Source organism: Protopterus annectens, chromosome 8.part0 (genome assembly GCF_019279795.1).
Source record: "Protopterus annectens isolate FY-2018-M chromosome 8.part0, PAN1.0, whole genome shotgun sequence".
Taxonomy (NCBI): Eukaryota; Metazoa; Chordata; order Ceratodontiformes; family Protopteridae; genus Protopterus; species Protopterus annectens.
Window position 1 is genome coordinate 509861230 of NC_056741.1, and position 19190 is coordinate 509880419.

At 36.9% G+C, this 19190-nt stretch overlaps 1 protein-coding gene across 1 annotated transcript in view; it reads left to right on the forward strand.

Annotated features, from left to right (window-relative positions):
• The window catches only part of LOC122808302 (melatonin receptor type 1C-like), a 36171-nt gene extending 17507 nt beyond the window's left edge, over nucleotides 1-18664 (forward strand). The window contains exon 2 of the mRNA XM_044079268.1: nucleotides 17874-18664. Within this exon, the coding sequence (XP_043935203.1) occupies nucleotides 17874-18664 (791 nt within the window). The remainder of the gene's footprint in view (nucleotides 1-17873) is intronic.
• The last annotated feature ends 526 nt before the right edge of the window (nucleotides 18665-19190 follow it).

Sequence of the window (19190 nt, forward strand, 5' to 3'; positions counted from 1 at the left end):
TATGTTTTCTGAATTTTGTTAAAGTGAAATGTTTATGATTCTTTATATATATTTGACTATCTAAATCACTGACAACCATATCATAAGTAATTTGTGAATTTCATAAAGGATATTGTGTTTTCCAGATATTTAAACAATGAAATAAGTTATTTTTTTCCCTTCCAACAGATAAATCATCCAGACATTTTAGGTAAGGGACTAATTCAAATCAAATTGCTGTTCATGTTGACTTAATCACAGACTGGCAAAAATAATAGGTCAAGATGTAGTTATAGCCACCCTTCATTCTTCTCTGAAATTTCATACTCACACAAAAGATAATTACATTTTAGTATTAATTGCATAAATTAGTATAGCTTCAGCTTTAAAATTTTGAAACTTAATCAAGTATTCATTAAGCCATGTTAAGCCATGTCATGTGGTAGCACTAATATGTCACATGAATCTGCTGTTACTAAAAAAAACTCATCAAATGATTTTGTATTCCTTATTTGTTCCAAAACATGCAAGTAGTCTTTTAAAACCTATGGGTAAGTAATGAAGGTATCTTTTGGGAAATGGCCTACATTCTTTGCAAGAGATTCTGCCTTAGATCTGATAGCTAAATTAATCAGTACTATTGGCAGATTGTCCATGTCTTATGTGCTTTCATTATCCCAAATACTGAAGAGATAATCAGATGCTTAGCAATTAAAAATTTATAGAAGTTACTTGAGATATGATAATCCAAAAGCAATTCATTCAGATAATTGGTTACTGTCTCCAGCTTGGGTGGATACATCCAAATTGCCCCTGCACTAGCCTTCAGATGATTGACATTATATATCTCTCCTGGCATTGATAGAGTTGGGAGCTGGAATTTGAGATAGTTGGCATCCACACCATTTCCTCCAGGATGGGAGGAAGTTGTGATATGAGATGGTTGCCATCTACACTGTCTCCCTTGGGATGGGCATATCCATCCTCCCAGCTGTACAAGCAAGTGCTTGAGTTGCTAACCAAACTCGGGTTACTTGGAATGCAATCAGGGCTTTATTCCTATTGGCTACTGATGATGCAGCTAGTCAGATACCATTTTGTATTTAGCAGACAGGATTCCTGCATGCTTCAGTTAATAGAAACAATTATGTAATTAGTGGGTGCATAAAAAGTTAAGGCTGTAGCACTCACAAACAATGGAACCCTTCCTCTTTTTGAAGGGAAAGAACTACCTGAATCATCGGTTCTGGGACTTATGCTACAGTAAGGAAGTAATGCTGTATCCTCAGAAGAAATGAACATCTTGCAGTGAAACATACTCTACTGAAGAGCATTTCTATGCTATAAACTTTAATTCTTTCCTCTAGCCAAAGAAAAGGGAAATATTAGACTTTTTGGGAAATAGTTGTAGTCCTATTTAAGGCTCTGGAACTTTAAAGAAAATATTCTATTTTTTTTCCTTTTGTTCATATTTTATTTTATTTTTTTGGTAAACTCAGTTGTGTAAGAAAGTGCCTGCACTACTGCTGTGTATTGTGGAATGAAAACTGTGTTTTATTAAGGTAATCTCTGCACATTTATGCTTTAATATACAATACTAATGGGTGCAATAGGCAATTTTAACAATTCTTTAACATTGAAACTCCTGACTTTTACATTTTGTTTGTCTGAATAAAGTCCAACTGTTTGAACACTTTTACTCCATTGAAAGATAAAAAGAACATTCCTGTGTTGCTGTGGCATGGCCATTTCTGTCCAAAATGTGAATATGAACTAGAGCTGTTCTGGTCAGTGGTTTCCACTTAAGTTGTTACTTTGTTTTTTGTAGCTGTACTTATAGTGTCATCTTCCCAATGTGCTTCTTAATAAATTGACATGGCTTCTAAGTTGTGTCAGCCTCACTCTCATCTGTAGTCAGGTATAAGGGGGGAGAGTAACTTCATCTCTTACAAAGAGGGATGTTGCTTTGTCTTCTTTAATTAATTCTTCCTCTAGAAAGGCCAGTTCATGAAAATAATTATCTTCATTAGGTTTCCCATCAGCTAGGTTCTATTTCTACTTATTCCATTATTATAGTCCTGCTTTGGTGCTTGTTTGGTGTGTTGCTTAGTGCTCTGTTTGGATATTTTCTTTTGTTTTTGATCCTTATATAGGTTATCTGTCTTTTTTTGGGTTTCTAGTCTTTTTGTTCCTATTCCATATATATGGGCCCATCCTTCTATTTTAGTATTTTGCAGACTTGTCTCCATACTTTGTCTAGTGATATTTTATGCAGAATATCCTTAACTGTGAAATCCCTCTCCTGTCCAGCTCTGGGTTAACTTCTTCTATAATATTACCCACTCAAGATTTTTTTTTTTTGGTCAGACTTAGTTTCAGATTTATCTTTCTTCTAGATACAAACCTTACTGCTTTTTGAATAGTATACATCAGCAGCTAAGTCTTTATTATTGTTGTATATGTTGCATATGTCTGCCAATATATCTGGTGCTCCCACATATTTTCCATGCCTCCTAGAAATGACAAGGGTCCTGTCTAATTATCACATCATGTACTAAATTAAGCATTAAAGTAGTAACCACATTTACATTTCTAATTGGGCTATTGCACACTCATTCTTGACCCCATGTACACACATATCCTTAATTTTCTGATTGCCAGTATCTTTGCAAACATATTGTGTTCTAATTAAAGTAACCTTGTAATCCTTGCAATTCTTTTCCATCTGCAAAATTGCAAATTTAAAACATTTGGTAGCAGCGCAATAGCAAAAGGCAGATTCTGTACTTTCTAAGGCTAAGCAAGCTGCTTCACTACTTTCTGCTGGTCCACTTTCAATGAGGCTTGCTTATCAACTCATTAACTGTTCTTAGTATATTTCACTAAGAGCACAATGATATTATTGTAAGCTATACAATACTTTACTATATGTCGCATATTAAAACATTTAAAGCTGATTATTTCAGACATCATAGAGGATTATGATCATCTTTTCTATCTATATATACCTGCTCTGTAACATGAAATGTAACTGCAAATTGTTCATTAATAATATTGTATCTGTATCTAAAGGTAACATGTACCTAAGAAATTGCACCTGCTCTCTAGCATGAAACATAATTGTAAATTGTTCTTCTTTTCTATATTGTATCTTTATCTAAACTTTGTAACATGGAGCTTTTCTCCCTGGGCCTCCACTGAAAATGGGCTCTCAGTGGACCCCCTGCGCTTTGGACCCCCCCCCCCCCGGTTATCAAACTGGAAATAAATAAATAAATAATCTTAACTGGCTTATTATGTATTCCAAACATGGATCCCAAGAATTCAGCTTAAGACTGAAGCCCATGATTTGAATCTAGGCATCCATGTAGACAATGCATAATAAAAGGTTATGATTGCTAACAAGATCATCATTCTTTCTCCTGCATTAAGTTTTAAATGATCCATGTACTGGAAAGTGTTCAAAGTGTTTTACCAGTTTTGAAAGCCAGTAAACCATAATGCACTTCCAAACAGAGAGAACACACACATCTCATTTTTTTGCTTAAGAATGCTGGATAAATCCAAAAATAATGGGGAACAAACTATACAAATCAGAGACAATCTTTAAATATTATCTTACCAACTTAAGAAGTTTATAAAAAAATCAATATGCATTTTTGGAACACTAAGAAGTCTGGAGATCTAATATAAGTTGACTGCTAAAATTCTCAGTAGTTTACCAGTAAATTAAAAAAATAATAATTACAACGAACAGAAGAAATATATGAGATAAACTCTGGGACAGTTGAGAGACATTTATAGCTAGTAGAAATGAAGCTGTTATATGTTCTGGCACTGTTCTTTGTCAATTGACATCGTCGACTCTTAGTCCTTAACACAAAACCCAGTCATGACAGAACTTAGCACTCGCTTCAGCAATTTTATGATTGTAATTAAGTATTCCCCTAAGCACTTATGTGATTGGGTATTCCCCTAAGCACTTATGTGATTGGGTTTGACTCTAGGGAAGCTGTTAACAAATTTATCTTTTTTCCAATGTTGGAATGTAATCTTGGTCCTCCATGAACTAAATGATTTTTTTTTATTATTTATTCGCAGGCAAGACATAGTTTGGAAAGGACTTGTTAGTAGCTGTTACTGTATACAAGTACTAGTTGTTCAGAATTTTGTATTACATCTGAAGTGCACAATTTAATAAATTGCTAGATAGTGCCGTTTTAAACCTTAAATCTATAGGGCAAGATCTACCTGATTTTCCTTTTTTAAGTAGTAAAAGTAGTAGAAGCACCTGCATACTTTTCTGCCATTTGCCTTAGTTGGCTCTTTAGTATTTGTAGTGGATTTTTTTAAGATTTTAATAGCAATCTCCATTTTAGGGACCAAGCAGAGCAACTGTAGCCCACAAACAGCCAGATGCAAGTGAAAGTACCAACAGCAGTCCTAAGGGGTTGAGAGGTGCTAAAGTTTAAAACTCTCAGCTGTTTATTTCAGACGTTTTGCATTATAGCAGGACTATTCCAAACTCAGATTCAGAGGAGCATCCTTACTAGAAATATACAACTGCCAAATCTGTAGAAGAAAAAGAAGGATCTCTGGGTAGTGCATACTCTGTTCCTATCTTTCTGCAGCACAGTGTTTACTACTTTCTGGATAATAAAACAAGGAAATTATTCATTGCATTTCCCCACCAAATTAAGTATGTTTTTGCCAGCAGTAGTCACAAAAACCCTTTTAACCATCGCTTTTTTCAAGATTCAGTTTTGGTTTATTTACAAGGGAGGTAAAACTTAAAAATAGTACAGTTATTATACAATACTTTTTACTTTGTGGGAAAAAAATAGGGACTGGATTCAATAAACACTACATGGCCTGCTAAGACCATGTGTATATCATGGTATGAAGCACACATGGTACTACTTCATTTTTTCATTTTTTTAGTAAGTATCTGTATGTGCCGTTTAGAGCTGCTCAAACATGGTAAACACTGTGGCATGCTAACAACAACATAAACAGCTGAAATATATGCTTATCAACTTATTCAAGATGGAAAACATAGTCAACAAGCTATAAAACATTCAAGTAGACTCAGTGCAGGTTTTATCTTTGAATTCTAAAATCTATTGGAATACAGCAACAGAAACTACTCGACACTGAAACAATATTAGAGGTTGCAGTTGCTCTTGTACATGTGTATGTACAACAGGCACAAGGCTATGCTACTGCTGCTGCTAGTAGATCCTCAGCCAAGAAGGAGAAGGGTATTTAGACCCCTTTTAACTTACCATGATCTGCATGATGTGGAAATTGTGGAGTGCTACAGGATGTATAGAGACACACTACAGGAACTCTACAACTCTTGCTGTTAACAACTGAAAGCAAGGGCAAACTGAGAGGAAACAGTATTGTGGAGACTAAGGTTTATGTAGCATTTAAAATATTAGCTACAGGAACCTTTCAGATGCCATCAGGGGATATGCTGTGGATATCACAGGGAGTAGCATCCAGGATCTTGCAACATTTTTTAAATGTTATGCTAAAACATGCCAGTGATTACATACAGTTTCCCCATACACCCAAGGACAAAGCTGCAACTATGCAATATTTCAACTCTACCAAGGTTACCACAGCTGCACACAGGTGAGGAGTCAGACTGATAACCACCAGCTGCTGTGGGTGTAGGTAGATGTAGGCATACACAGTCCAAGAACACAAATGAATTGCAGATCCTTGCACACCGTTACTTGCTCTGGTAACTAAGTATAAGGTGTGTGAAATAAGGTTGTTATGTTTCTATCAAATCACACTCACACACAAACCAGTGCATAGTGCAAAGCAAGGAATACCAATGGAGTACTATATTGTTTGCTATAGAAATACCAAGATGCCTACAGAATTGCAAGAGTAAAACTCTTGAAGCATAACTTTTGTGATAGAAACACACAAATAGTACTTGGCTCCCCCACTCCCAAAACAACAAAAAAATGACAGTTTGCACAATCCAAGGAGTAACACATAATTCACTTGCTATAAATGCTTTCCACACAATTCTCACAAAATGTATTCATATTTGCAGTACAAAATGCAATTGTATACAATAGCTAGGCACCTCTCAGTGTGCCCAGCACTCCCCTTGTAGTGTCTATGGGCCATCTTAAAAGCATAACACCCCATGTGTCATTGACAATATAGTGTTTATATTGCCATGGAATAAGATTGAAGACTGTAAGGTAACTAGTTTTAATAATAACATTTGTAATAACAGTTAATAAGGCTGTCTATCTGTGAAAGTCAATGAATGTTAGGAGTGACGTCTAAGAAGTGTATTAAGATAACAGTTTAATTTCCTAATTCATATGTGCGTATATATATATATATATATATATATATATATATATATATATGTGTGTGTGTGTGTGTGTGTATACACACACACACACACACACACACACACACACACACACACACACACACACACACACACATATATATATAACTGAAATGGATTTGTAGGTTGGCGGCTCACAGGGGTAAAGGTTTGAATGAAGTGTTATCTATTAAACCCCATCTAAAAGGTAGAAAACTTAGATAGATATATGCCAATCACACAAATTTTAACATTTGTTATACCACTAGAATAATATATTTTTTATAGATTAGTTTTGTGGCATGCAGGTTATTGCATTTTACATTTCATCATAGATATGTTTTATGTTTTTATTTCACAGTTAGATGTTTATTCAGTGTACACCTTTTTGTTTGCACATGTATTCTTTGTTGTGTTACAGAATAGTTCCTTTTACTGTGCACTAGCACTTTAAATTTAACTTTCAATTGATTGGCTGAGCTTGAAACATTGTTTTTAAATTCAGTAACTCAGTCGTTTGTTGTTTGTCTGAAGAAGCGGCTTTTCAGTTGCCGTGAAAGCGCTTACTATATTAAAAGTTTTTTATCTTTGAACCGAATGGTTTGTTTCCTTCAGTCTTGGAATATCACTTTGGACTTATATTTCACTGACGTGGAATCTTGAATTTGGTCAAGGACTGTTGACTTGAACTATATATTTGTTATTTTTTCGCCACTCCTCAGTTCCAGCTCTTTGTTGGGTGAATATCTATTTTATCTTGGTCTTTACGTTTGGGTGGTTTATCAGTGTTTTTACTTGGGCAATGGAAGGAGCTGAGAGCAATCAAAGTGCAGTTGGCAATTCAAATCAGTTTGCTGTGCAATTAAAAAGTTCAATGGATGATAGCGTGAACCCCTTGGTCAGCTTTGATGGTAATATACCCTCCGATAATGTAGAACTTGGATCGATGGATGAAGCATTAGTAAAATCGATTAAAAGGGATATGGAAAATGAATTCTACAAATTTAAACGCCTCCAAACTCAAAGATATCACATGGAGGCTTGTTTGGCTAAAGGCATTGTACCTAGGGGTTTACGCATTCTTAACATGCCAACGTACGGGAGTTTATATCCCGTTTTACTACAGAAATGGCAACAGATTAATCTGAGTGCCAGTCGGGCCTATATACAGCTACTAATAGACTTTTTTCTTCCAATTGAGGCAGAATGCAAGACTAATATAATTACTTATCAAGATCGATTGGCAACTGTATTGGGAGATAGTCCCACTGAGCTATATACACATGAACTCCTTGATCGCGTTGGTCGTTATGAATCCAATTTGTTAAATAACAAGAGGAAGAAAATGTGCAGGGATCTAAAGGATTTTGCTGAGCAACATGTGTTTGTCTGGCCACGAACGGCACCTGAAAGGAGGGACACTCGAGTCACTGGAAGGAGACCAGAAATTACACGTGTGGGAGAGGTACAAACTACTGCTGATATGAACACAAAAGATCCGATAACCAGCAATACATCAGCCAATAGTAATTTCAACAAGTATTCAACTGGAAACTGTTCTAATCCTGCCCTTACAACTAATATAACTAATGGTGTTATCCATCCTACCAAAGAAGGGGTTTCCGTGTTGGTACCTAATACCATCAACTCACCAGTGGAGAGTAACGTCTCTTCAGTTTACACCACTCCCTGCGAGGGAGCCAATGGAGCTGTGTCATCATTTGACAATCCCCATCCATCTACTACCAATTCCAGCTTGGCAGGAGCTGTTAGAAGAAAGATCCAGCTCGAGAGGATCGAGATGCATAACCCTACTGAGGCCCCTTTTCCCATTCGATTGAACAGAAAAAGATCACTAAAGAGTGACAGCATCAGAGGGGCCAAAAGGAAAGACCCATCAATGGGTCAGCAACAAACACTGCAGAACTTTTGGAGTTGAGCTCTCTTGTACATAACATCTCGAGCTACTCCCTATCCATCTCAGAGACTGAGTTGTTGAATAAAGGTATATCGTTTATTCCTACCTCGAATGTTGACCTGAGCCAAACTATTATAGCCTTGAGACTTTTTGCCAGAAACGTATGTCTGAAGCTGTTTTTTCAAGACAGTAAAGAGAACACTAATCTGCTACCCAGGAAAAAGAGCACTTTTATGCCACCTGCGAATTCCAATGTTGACATTTTTATAAAAGCAGTTAAGAAGGACCTGTATGATTCTTGCAATATACATAATTATGAGTTGGTTAACAATTTAACTAGGTCCCAGGTTGAAGCATTGTATAGTCTTAAGAACAGCAACAGCATTACTATACGGCCTGCCAATAAGGGCGGCCCAGTTGTTGTTCTAGACACTCAATACTATCATACAAGAATGTTAAACATGTTTAGTGATGATGCCTATGAGACAGTCTCTGTCGATTTAGTACAACACATGAAAATAAGTATAGATAGGACTCCCTTGGAATGTAAGCAAGCTGGACTTATGACTGAGGATGTGTTCAGGTTTATGCAAGTGGAATTTCCATTAATTCCTACTATTTCAGGACTCCCTAAGATCCATAAGAATGCCTTTCAGCCCGACCTTAGACCTATAGTGGCAGGCTCGGGATGGCTCACTGAGCCGATCTCAATGTTTTTTGATCAAGAATTAAAACATTTTGTTAAGTTGTCCAGTCATATTCTGCAGGACTCGGAACATTTTCTAAGGGAGCTATATATAAGTGCTTCCACACTTGATCTGGATGATGTTGAAACCATCATTTTTGCTACCATGGATGTGACTTCTTTGTTCACCTGTATACCTAACAGTGAAGGTATACATTTTTTACAGTTGTATTTAGCAAAACATTCTAATTTTACATCAACTAAGGTTGATTATTTGTCCCTATTAATGGAGATCGTTCTAGATAACAACATTTTTTGTATGGTGATGCCTGCTATAGACAGGTAAAAGGGGTCACCATGGGCACTAGCTGTGCTAACAGCTATGCCAATTTAGTCATGGCGACCTTTGAGGATGTTTACATCACACATAATCCACATATTTATTTCTACAAACGATTTGTAGATGATCTCTTTTTTTCTATGGAAAGGGACTTATGAAGAACTTTTGACTTTTTACAATTAATTGAATCTCAGCAGTTCATTTTTAAAATTTACAATGAACTCATCTCTCACTAGTGTGGACTTTTTAGATGTCACGATTTTCAAGGCAGATAATGTGATTAACACCAGAATGCACCGCAAACCCTGTTACAAACCAGCCTTTCTCCATAGAGAAAGTATGCATCACTCACACATTTTTAATAATATTATAAAAGGTCAAGCAATGCGTGTCTCTCGTCTCTCCACCAGGACAGATGATTATCAGTCAGGGTTAGACAGTTTACATGAAGGACTCACCACCCGGGGCTATACTGAGGATGAAATTAATAGAGTATATAGACAGATGGATAGTCTCAGGAAGAGTAGAGCCAAACCATATTATTCAGCCTCTATTAATCATGAGCTGGACTTGAAAGTTGAAGCAAGAACTCGACCACTTGGCATTGTTTTACCCTTTGGTGGTGGACTTAATGCCATTCAAGATTCCATCAAGAAACATTGGAATATTCTGACAGTGGATGATAATATAGCTAGGATAGTGGGGCAGGTTCCGTCCTTTACTTTTAGTAACATGTATAGCCTTAAAAGGTTACTTTGTGGCACCCCCGCACCTATAGTCGGATCTAAGACAGGCTTGGAGAGAACGAGTAAATGTGGAAATTGTCCACAGTGCAGGTTTATTGATGAATCCCATTATTTTAGGCACCCCACCACGGGACATCTATGGACTCTCAACTGTAATAGTGACTGTACCACTAGAAACGTTGTTTATGTGGCCCATTGTGTACAATGTTTTTCCTTCTATGTAGGAAAAACTAACAGGACATTAAAGGAAAGAATACGTGATCATGGGTATTGTCTCACCAGAGGGCAAGAATATAGTGCATTAGCGAAGCACACTCTGAGGGAGGGGGATGCACACAGTTTTTTGTTTCAGGTATTACAGGTTTTGAATGCAGGTAGGAGATTGGGAGATATTGTGAACCTAACAGAGCAGGCGGAACTGAAATGGATTTGTAGGTTGGCGGCTCACAGGGGTAAAGGTTTGAATGAAGTGTTATCTATTAAACCCCATCTAAAAGGTAGAAAACTTAGATAGATATATGCCAGTCACACAAATTTTAACATTTGTTATACCACTAGAATAATATATTTTTTATAGATTAGTTTTGTGGTATGCAGGTTATTTCATTTTACATTTCATCATAGATATGTTTTTATTTCACAGTTAGATGTTTATTCAGTGTACACCTTTTTGTTTGCACATGTATTCTTTGTTGTGTTACAGAATAGTTCCTTTTACTGCGCACTAGCACTTTAACTTTCAATTGATTGGCTGAGCTTGAAACATTGTTTTTAAATTCAGTAACTCAGTCGTTTGTTGTTTGTCTGAAGAAGCGGCTTTTCAGTTGCCGTGAAAGCGCTCACTATATTAAAAGTTTTTTATCTTTGAACCGAATGGTTTGTTTCCTTCAGTCTTGGAATATCACTTTGGACTTATATTTCACTGACATGGAATCTTGAATTTGGTCGAGGACTGTTGACTTGAACTATATATTTGTTATTTTTTCGCCACTCCTCAGTTCCAGCTCTTTGTTGGGTGAATATCTATCTAATATATATATATATATATATATATATATATATATATATATATATATATATATATATTATATATTTGTATAACAATTCTTTGTAACGTGAACAAATCTAACATGTACTTGAAAAACGCAATCATACCTTAGCAGCATCAGAAGTATTCTGTGCAAATAAATCAAAAAGAATATCAATGCTCTGTATTCTACAAATACACAAGTCCTCTCACTTTCAATTTCCCTAGCTACATGGTTATCTTGTTGTGGTGCAGATTCAAGCCTCTGATTATGGGGAAGTTGCAAATGAGGTGTGAACTCATTAGAATTGCAGAATCCTAAACTTTTGGATTCATGTCGCAAATGTAAACATACTGTCGTCACCATACCTCTCAACCTTTTAGAGCAAGGAATCTGGACAAAGCCAGAAATTAAAGTGGGGCAAAGGCACAAAAATAGGGACAATTTTTAAATGTTGCTCTTACAAACTTAGAAAGTTGAGTCTGTCATTATTTTCTAACTTCAGTTTTTAATGATTTGCCACTAATTTGCCAGAAAATGATAATTTTATGAAAAATGGACCAAAAATAAGATGTAAAAATCTGGACATTCTGTGAACAACATCTGTACAGTTGAGAGGTATGGTATTCATTACCTCAGTGTTTATTGCTAATGGATTGCAACTATGAATGATTAGTAGGAGGAAGAAGGAATAGACAACAATTCAAACTCCCTAACTACAGCCTGCCAGAATACACTTACTGTAGAAGTAATTGTAGCAAGCTCTGAAATGTAAGTGAACAGCAAACATTTCTCATTTTCAGTGCACAAATAGCCAAACTCTCCTTCCTTTAATGAAAACTGTATTTCTCTTTCATGTAATATTGTCATACAAAACTCAATACAACCAAGTGCACCTCCAGACATTTCTGCAGTTACATCCTACTACGCCTCAAGGCATCAAATATTGTTTGTTCATATTTGCATTAATAATTCCAAAACCATACTACATACAATGTATCAGAATATTTTATCTTGAAGCATATATTATGGCAAACACGACTGCATTGATATTTGACCTCTGTCAATGAGTATTTGTTAGATCTATAATGTGATAACTTCATTTTTAAAGGCTCAAGCTATACCCACTGGGAGTTAAAGGTACACACTCAAAAGAGCTACACTGCAGGGAATGAGGCAAGGACAATGAAATAAATTGCCCTTTCCATCTCATTTTTCATTTCCTCTCATATTTCAAATAATTATCACATGTAATTATTTAGTTACATCATGAATACCTATTTAAAACGATTAAATAGAGCTGGATTCAAACCATGTATCATCTGGGCTCAAAATAAGAAATCAGTGCTCTTGCACCTGATACCACAGAGTCAGCCAAGGAAGCAGATGTGTTTATTACACTCAGTATTATCCAAAGTGCTGACTGCTTTGCCTTTCTGCTTAGCTTGTTTTCACTGAGGAAAGCAAACCACTAAAGCTCTTATAATTTTATCAGTGAAGCAGAGGACTGAGTTTGCTTGTCACTTAACTATGCACAAATAAAGAAAGCAGTATTAGTGATTTTTTTACATTTATGCTATTTATGGCACAGCATTTATGATAAAAACTAATTATGAACACCATAGTATCTTCTTCTCACCAGCCACTGCTGATATCATCAACTATAAAGTGTTGCAGACACTATAAAAAGCAGACTGTACTGTGGTGCTTGCATTAAATGTGGTGGTTTCTAAATAAGTAGAGCTTCTGTTCTTAGTGCAGTCAATTGATATGTGTGTGTTCACTTGGCTGACATTTGAGAGAGCATTTTATACCAGCATGTAAGACACTGCTATTACCATCTTCTTCTCAACAGACACTGCTGATGTCATCAGCTATAAAGTGTTGTTGCACACTATAAAAGCCAGACGTGTGCTATGGTGCTTATGTTAAACATTGCACATTGGAAATAGGTAGGTCTGTTATTGTCACTGCAGTCAGCTGTGTGTGCATTCACCATCAAAATGTTGACAATTTTTAAATGATATGTGAGTCCACAGCTTCGTTAGACACTCAGACAAACATTTTTTTTGTTGTAGCATACACTGATGATATCAACCTGTATAAAATGGACTCTGGCAGTATTCAGGGCAAGCCTGTGCTGTGGCATTACTATTAATTATCATGTTTACAAGTTATTTACCTACACAGATAGGGTTTCCAATCTGAAACAGGCAACTTGAGTGTCTATAAATACAATGTTCTGTTTTGAGACTATTTTTCACAGGAATATGACTGCTCCCATGTCTTACATTCCACCCAACATGTTCTCCTCAGCATGCCTTGATGACATCATACTCCATAAAGTGCAATGTGACAATGTTACAGTCAGATATATGTGGTGCTGCTACTATTACATTGCATGGTATTCATATATTATACATACACAGGTGTAATGTTCAAATCAGGTCTACTGCTGTGTCTATGAATGATTGATGGTTCACTATGGTCATTGTATGATCTTTGGAATTGCTCTTCATTTCAATACCACTTAGGGGAACCTTTCACATACCCCAATGTATCCACCATCCTCCTTTTCCCTCTGCTCACATGACATCCTTCCTGCAGATGGGTGGAAGATGACCACATGTCATATATGCATACACACATCATGATGCAGAGTCCTTCCATGAGCCTCTGCAAGCCATCTCCAGACCACTACATGTGTAATTGCTAATTCTGTCATGATGTGATGCACATGTCCCCTATGGACAGTGACAGTATGTAATGCAATCCAGCAAATATACACATATGCACATAAAGTTTGTTTTCAATGGTATAACAATGGCTAAGATTTTATGTGATGTCGGCTGTTAGCTTAATAATGACCTATGTCCCTGAACAGTTGACATGTCAATGTTGTTGTCACTGACAAGTGGTATCTTATGGTACAGATGTGCAATATGCCTACAAGAGGGTATTACAATCTGTGATGTGAGCTAATGTATTGATGCCCTTTGCTGCCAATTTACTGCATCCTCCTTCTATGGCAGCTGTATTAATATGCCTCCTGAGAACTGTTGACATGGTATGCTACAGTGTTATGTATATTGTTGGTATAGTAGGACATGTGTAGTTGTAGTGCAGCAGATCAACCTTCTACACAGTTCACATTACAGCATCACAGTGATACTTGCAGTATAGCATAGGTGTGCATGTGTCTATATACTATCATTAAGTGTTCCATGACAAAAACCAATATAAATTCATATTGATTACATGGTCACATAAGACTTGTTTCATAAACATATTGTTATGCTGTTATATACACAACAATGTGTCACATGTTTTGATTCAAATGCAATCTTGTGGAATTCATTTATGTGTAATTGTGTTGCTATTCCATTGGATTATCGAGGTGGTCAGCAGCAACATTGTATGGTTATTAGCATTTATGTCAGGGAATGTTGTACATGAGCCACAAGCAACTGAGCGGTAGTGTCCCCTTCCATGGCATCAGGCCACTCAAACACAGCTTTCTCATGAAACACAAATATAGGCATGTGTTGTGCAATTAATGTAAGTAAGTGACATCGGTAGAGTTATATGACTGTGTGAATAGTACCAGTGTGTGGAATGTGATGAATGACCAGGTTGTATCTGGAGGTCTGGTCACAAATCATTTATTCCAATTAATGTGAAATGTTAAGGATAATAAACAGCTAAGCAAAGGTCTGTATGTGGATGCTATCAGACATACCCATCTGGAGAAAATAGACATTCCATTAGCTGGCAGTTTGTCTCACATGTCAACCCACTGTCATCACTGGCCATCAGCCAAAGTATACATGCACACATTACTCAGTTTTTATTCTCAGGAGGGGAGCTCATTCATGTGCACTGTACATCTAATAATGCAGAAGCAGTGGGCCCTGACAACATCACACATTGCCTATAGCATGACTTAAAACCTGACCTACCAGACACAGTTGGATCCATACTTCAACACAGCCTCCAGACAGCCTATGTTCCCATGGAAGGTCGTACAGTAGCATGCATCCTTCTGACTGTGGGGTACCATCACCTGATGCATGGAGTTATAGACCCATCTGTGAGGTAAGCCAATGAGTCATAATGAACCTTCTCTAAAAGGTCACAGGTAATACCCTGACTGTGTACTAAACTCGTGCTTGATTTGTTAAGGCTTCATCATGTCTGTTTCATCTGCTCACTGTCTTCAAGACGGTTATCACAGGCATGCATGATAACAGCACTATCATTCTGCATAATATGACCTGGTCAATGCATTTGACACAAATCTACAGTCAGGTATTACAGAGAAACTGCCTCAAGTGGCCATAAACACCTACATTACAAAGTGGGTAGATGACTGACAGATAAATATGTTGCAGTGTGTGAAGTCATCTGCATCTGTATCTAGAGTGCGTTGACCAGGTCCATACCTCAGGGATCTGTGCTAGGCCTTTTTCTGTTCATTATTTATGTTTCAGAAAACAAAAATGACAATCATTGCTTCCAAGTGTGGAATTGGTATAATGCAGACAGTATCAACAAACAAAAATGATTTCTCCCATATCCATGGGGACACTGTAGATTAAGAAAAATCATGGGTGGAGTACTTCCATTATGAAGGCAAATACAAAAGCTAATTACAATATAGACAGCACACCCCTATAAGCAGACCAAGTGGTATTTAACCTGTGTACTTAGGTAGATGTTATGTGGAACACCCACCAGCATGTGCCCATATTTGTGACCACTCCCTTGTATGTAGCACACCTCCTGAGTATGTGCTGGACATTCACATCAAAAGACATTATAGTTCCATTATTCTCAGCCCTCACCACACCAATAATAGAGTACAATGCACCCTTTTGCATGGACCTCCCAACACATCTTCTAAGAACGAGTTACTCGAGTGTGCCACTTTTACCACAGTGAGCCCCCTCACATCTTATAGCCATACCTAAGTATTCTATTTGGTGCATAAACATTAGAGGTTGACAGTGCAGAGCCTCATTCAAGGTGTTATACAAGATGTATGTGTGATACGTGTTCCTGAGAAGTACACAGTAAATACATAGCTGAATGACAACATGGATGGCATAGGTTACATTTATGAAAGTGAGGACTGTGGCATATATATGCCATGCAAACCTGTTAACTAGCCAGGATTTCTTATAATTCCAAATTCAGGTGTAACAATGTTCCTCCTAAAACTTCTGACAAATGTTAATTTTTGAGGAAAGTGTGCTTGACTCCCTCATAGATTACTGACAGATCATGACAGTTGTACAAGTGTGTTATTGTAGAACCACCTATAATCACTTACATTCACATATGTTATGTCAATGACATGGATTAACAACAGTAATATGATGATATTGTCCATGATTATGCATGCTTCTATTTACTGTTGTCCATGAGCCTGTTGCTATGTGCCCCATTTGGTTGAGAACGATGCTGACATTACATTCATATTCAGGCAATTCATTCCGCACAGCTTCACAATATGCACCTACTCCCAATTGTATATACCATCCTTGATAAGTGTACTCTCCCGTTTTAATGTCAGGATGCTGGCAGTTTATTAAATCTCCAGATAGACTGTCCTCTTATTCCATTCAAAAAAGTACATGTAAGAAGTCTGTCAAAGATGCAATAAAATGTCCAAGTTTTACATTTATTTTCCATTAACAACTTCACAGCCCAAGGAGTAATGGTTACACCGATAGGCAAGACTCTAAACAGCTTCTACCACATGTTCCAATACAAAAGTCTACATTTAACTTTCCTTTGCAGGATAGTAGTTCCACTTTCCCAACGAAATACTTTTCATGCTAACTCCCCAGAAATCTCTCCTGGGATTAGAGATAAGCACATCTTGCAAGTCTAATGAAATCAGGACAAATATAAAGCTTTATCCTCACATAACTTTCTGCTTCCTGCCCATAATGTTTTTATCAACTATCAACACACCCTTTAGTGTACTTTTAGCATACAACATGTGCTCATTTGTGGCTCCATATCTTCCTCTATGCTCCCACTCATGACTAGTGCACCAAACTGGAAAAGCAGACACTATATGCAAACATGTCTATATTAGAACATCGAAAGTTTAATGGTTTGAATCACTAAAGGTCGACCTTTAATGATCGAACCATTAAAATTTTGAATGTTCAGCAAAAAAAAAAGAAAATCTAAAGGGTGTAGGCAGGGGGCAAGCCCCCCTGCAGCCCCCACATTCCCTGCTACTTAAATATATCAACTCCAAGACCGTACTACATGGAAGTAAATGGAAATCTCATCTTACGGAGATTTCCGTTTACCCATTCGACGTTCTGCACTTTCGCTATTCTCGTGTCGACAATGTCAGATTTAACATTGTCGGCTTTCGAGAATACAATAGGTAACCCATAAAAACATATATAGATACAGATATAGATATATACATAGATAGATACACACACACACACACACACACACACACACATCATATATATGTACATTCATACTTTTTTTTTTTTTTTTTTACATTTGATCCTTTCTGGGATATGATATGAGATATGTTTTTAATAAAGTCATCATTAAACCAGATTATCTTCTTTTTTCTTGACAGCTGTTCCATTGTTATTTAGAAATTATAACATGTAGAACCAATAGTACCTATTTTTTTAAAGGATTTGCAGAAAACATAAGTTATACAATTACCTTATGTTACATATCCCTTAAATTATCATGAAGAATTCACTATATGATTAATGAGTTAAACTTAAATATTTAATTCACATTTGTAATTTTCCATTTCAGGTAATATCTTTGTTATCAGCTTAGCAGTAGCAGACCTGATGGTTGCACTGCATCCTTACCCACTGCTTGTTGTTGCACTTTTACAAAAACAATGGACAATGGGAATGCTACAATGTCAGCTTGCTGCAATTATCCAGGGACTGAGTTTCATCGGCTCCATCCTGAACATTACAGCCATTGCAATCAATAGGTACTGCTGTATCTGCCATAGCCAAGTATATGATAAACTTTACAGCATGAAAAATACTTACTATTTGGTCATCTGGACATGGACACTGAGTATTGCATTAGTCTTACCAATGATTTTAGAGGGAGCATTGCAGTATGACCCTCGTGTATATTCATGTACATTTGTATTCACAACAAATCTATCTTTCACTAGTGTTCTTGCAGTCCTACATTTCATTATACCACTGACAACTGTTATCTACTGTTACACAAGGATATGGATCCTAGTTATTCAGGTTAAATACCGCGTGAGACAGGAGAACAAACAGAAAGTGAAAGCCAGTGAAGTGCGAAATTTTTTTACAATGTTTGCAGCTTTTGTACTCTTTGCAGTTTGTTGGGGCCCATACAGCATTTCTGCTCTAATTCTATCATTTAACCCTGACAGAAAGTCACCAATAATTTCTGATGAGCTCTTTGTTGTTGGTTTCTTTATGGCTTATTTCAATAGCTGCTTAAATGGCATAGCTTATGGGATTTTTAACCCAAATTTTCGGCAACAGTATAAGAATGTGGTTTTGTCTTTATGTTCACTAATAGCAAGGAACCTGCAAACCTTCTAACTTATTTTCTTAACTTACTTCAATAGTTTAATAATTGAATGGATAGATAGCTACAATTTCACACATGAAAATAGACAAACAGACTGACAGATGGAGAGTTTAAGTATCACTCATATAAAAGCAACATGAAGCTAGGGAACACAAAGAAATTCAGGTACAATACAAAACTTAAAATCATAAAAAATTTGAGGGAAAGAGGTAAAGAATTAGAAAATGTAGGGTGGGCATGGTGGTGCAGAGGTTAGCATTGCTACCTCACAGCAAGATGTTCTCTGGTTCGATCCTCGGCTGGGGTGCCTTCTGTGTGGAGTCTGCATGTCCTCCCTGTGGTCACGTGGGTTTCCACCAGGTGATCCGGTTTCCATCCACATCCCAAAGACATACTGTAGGTGGATTGGACACTGTAAATTGGCCCTGTGCATGTGTGTGTGTGTGTGTGTGTGTGTGTGTGTGTGTGTGTGTGTGTGTGTGTGTGTGTGTGTGCGTGTGTGTCTTCTGTGGAAGGTTGGGCACCAGGCTGGCAACT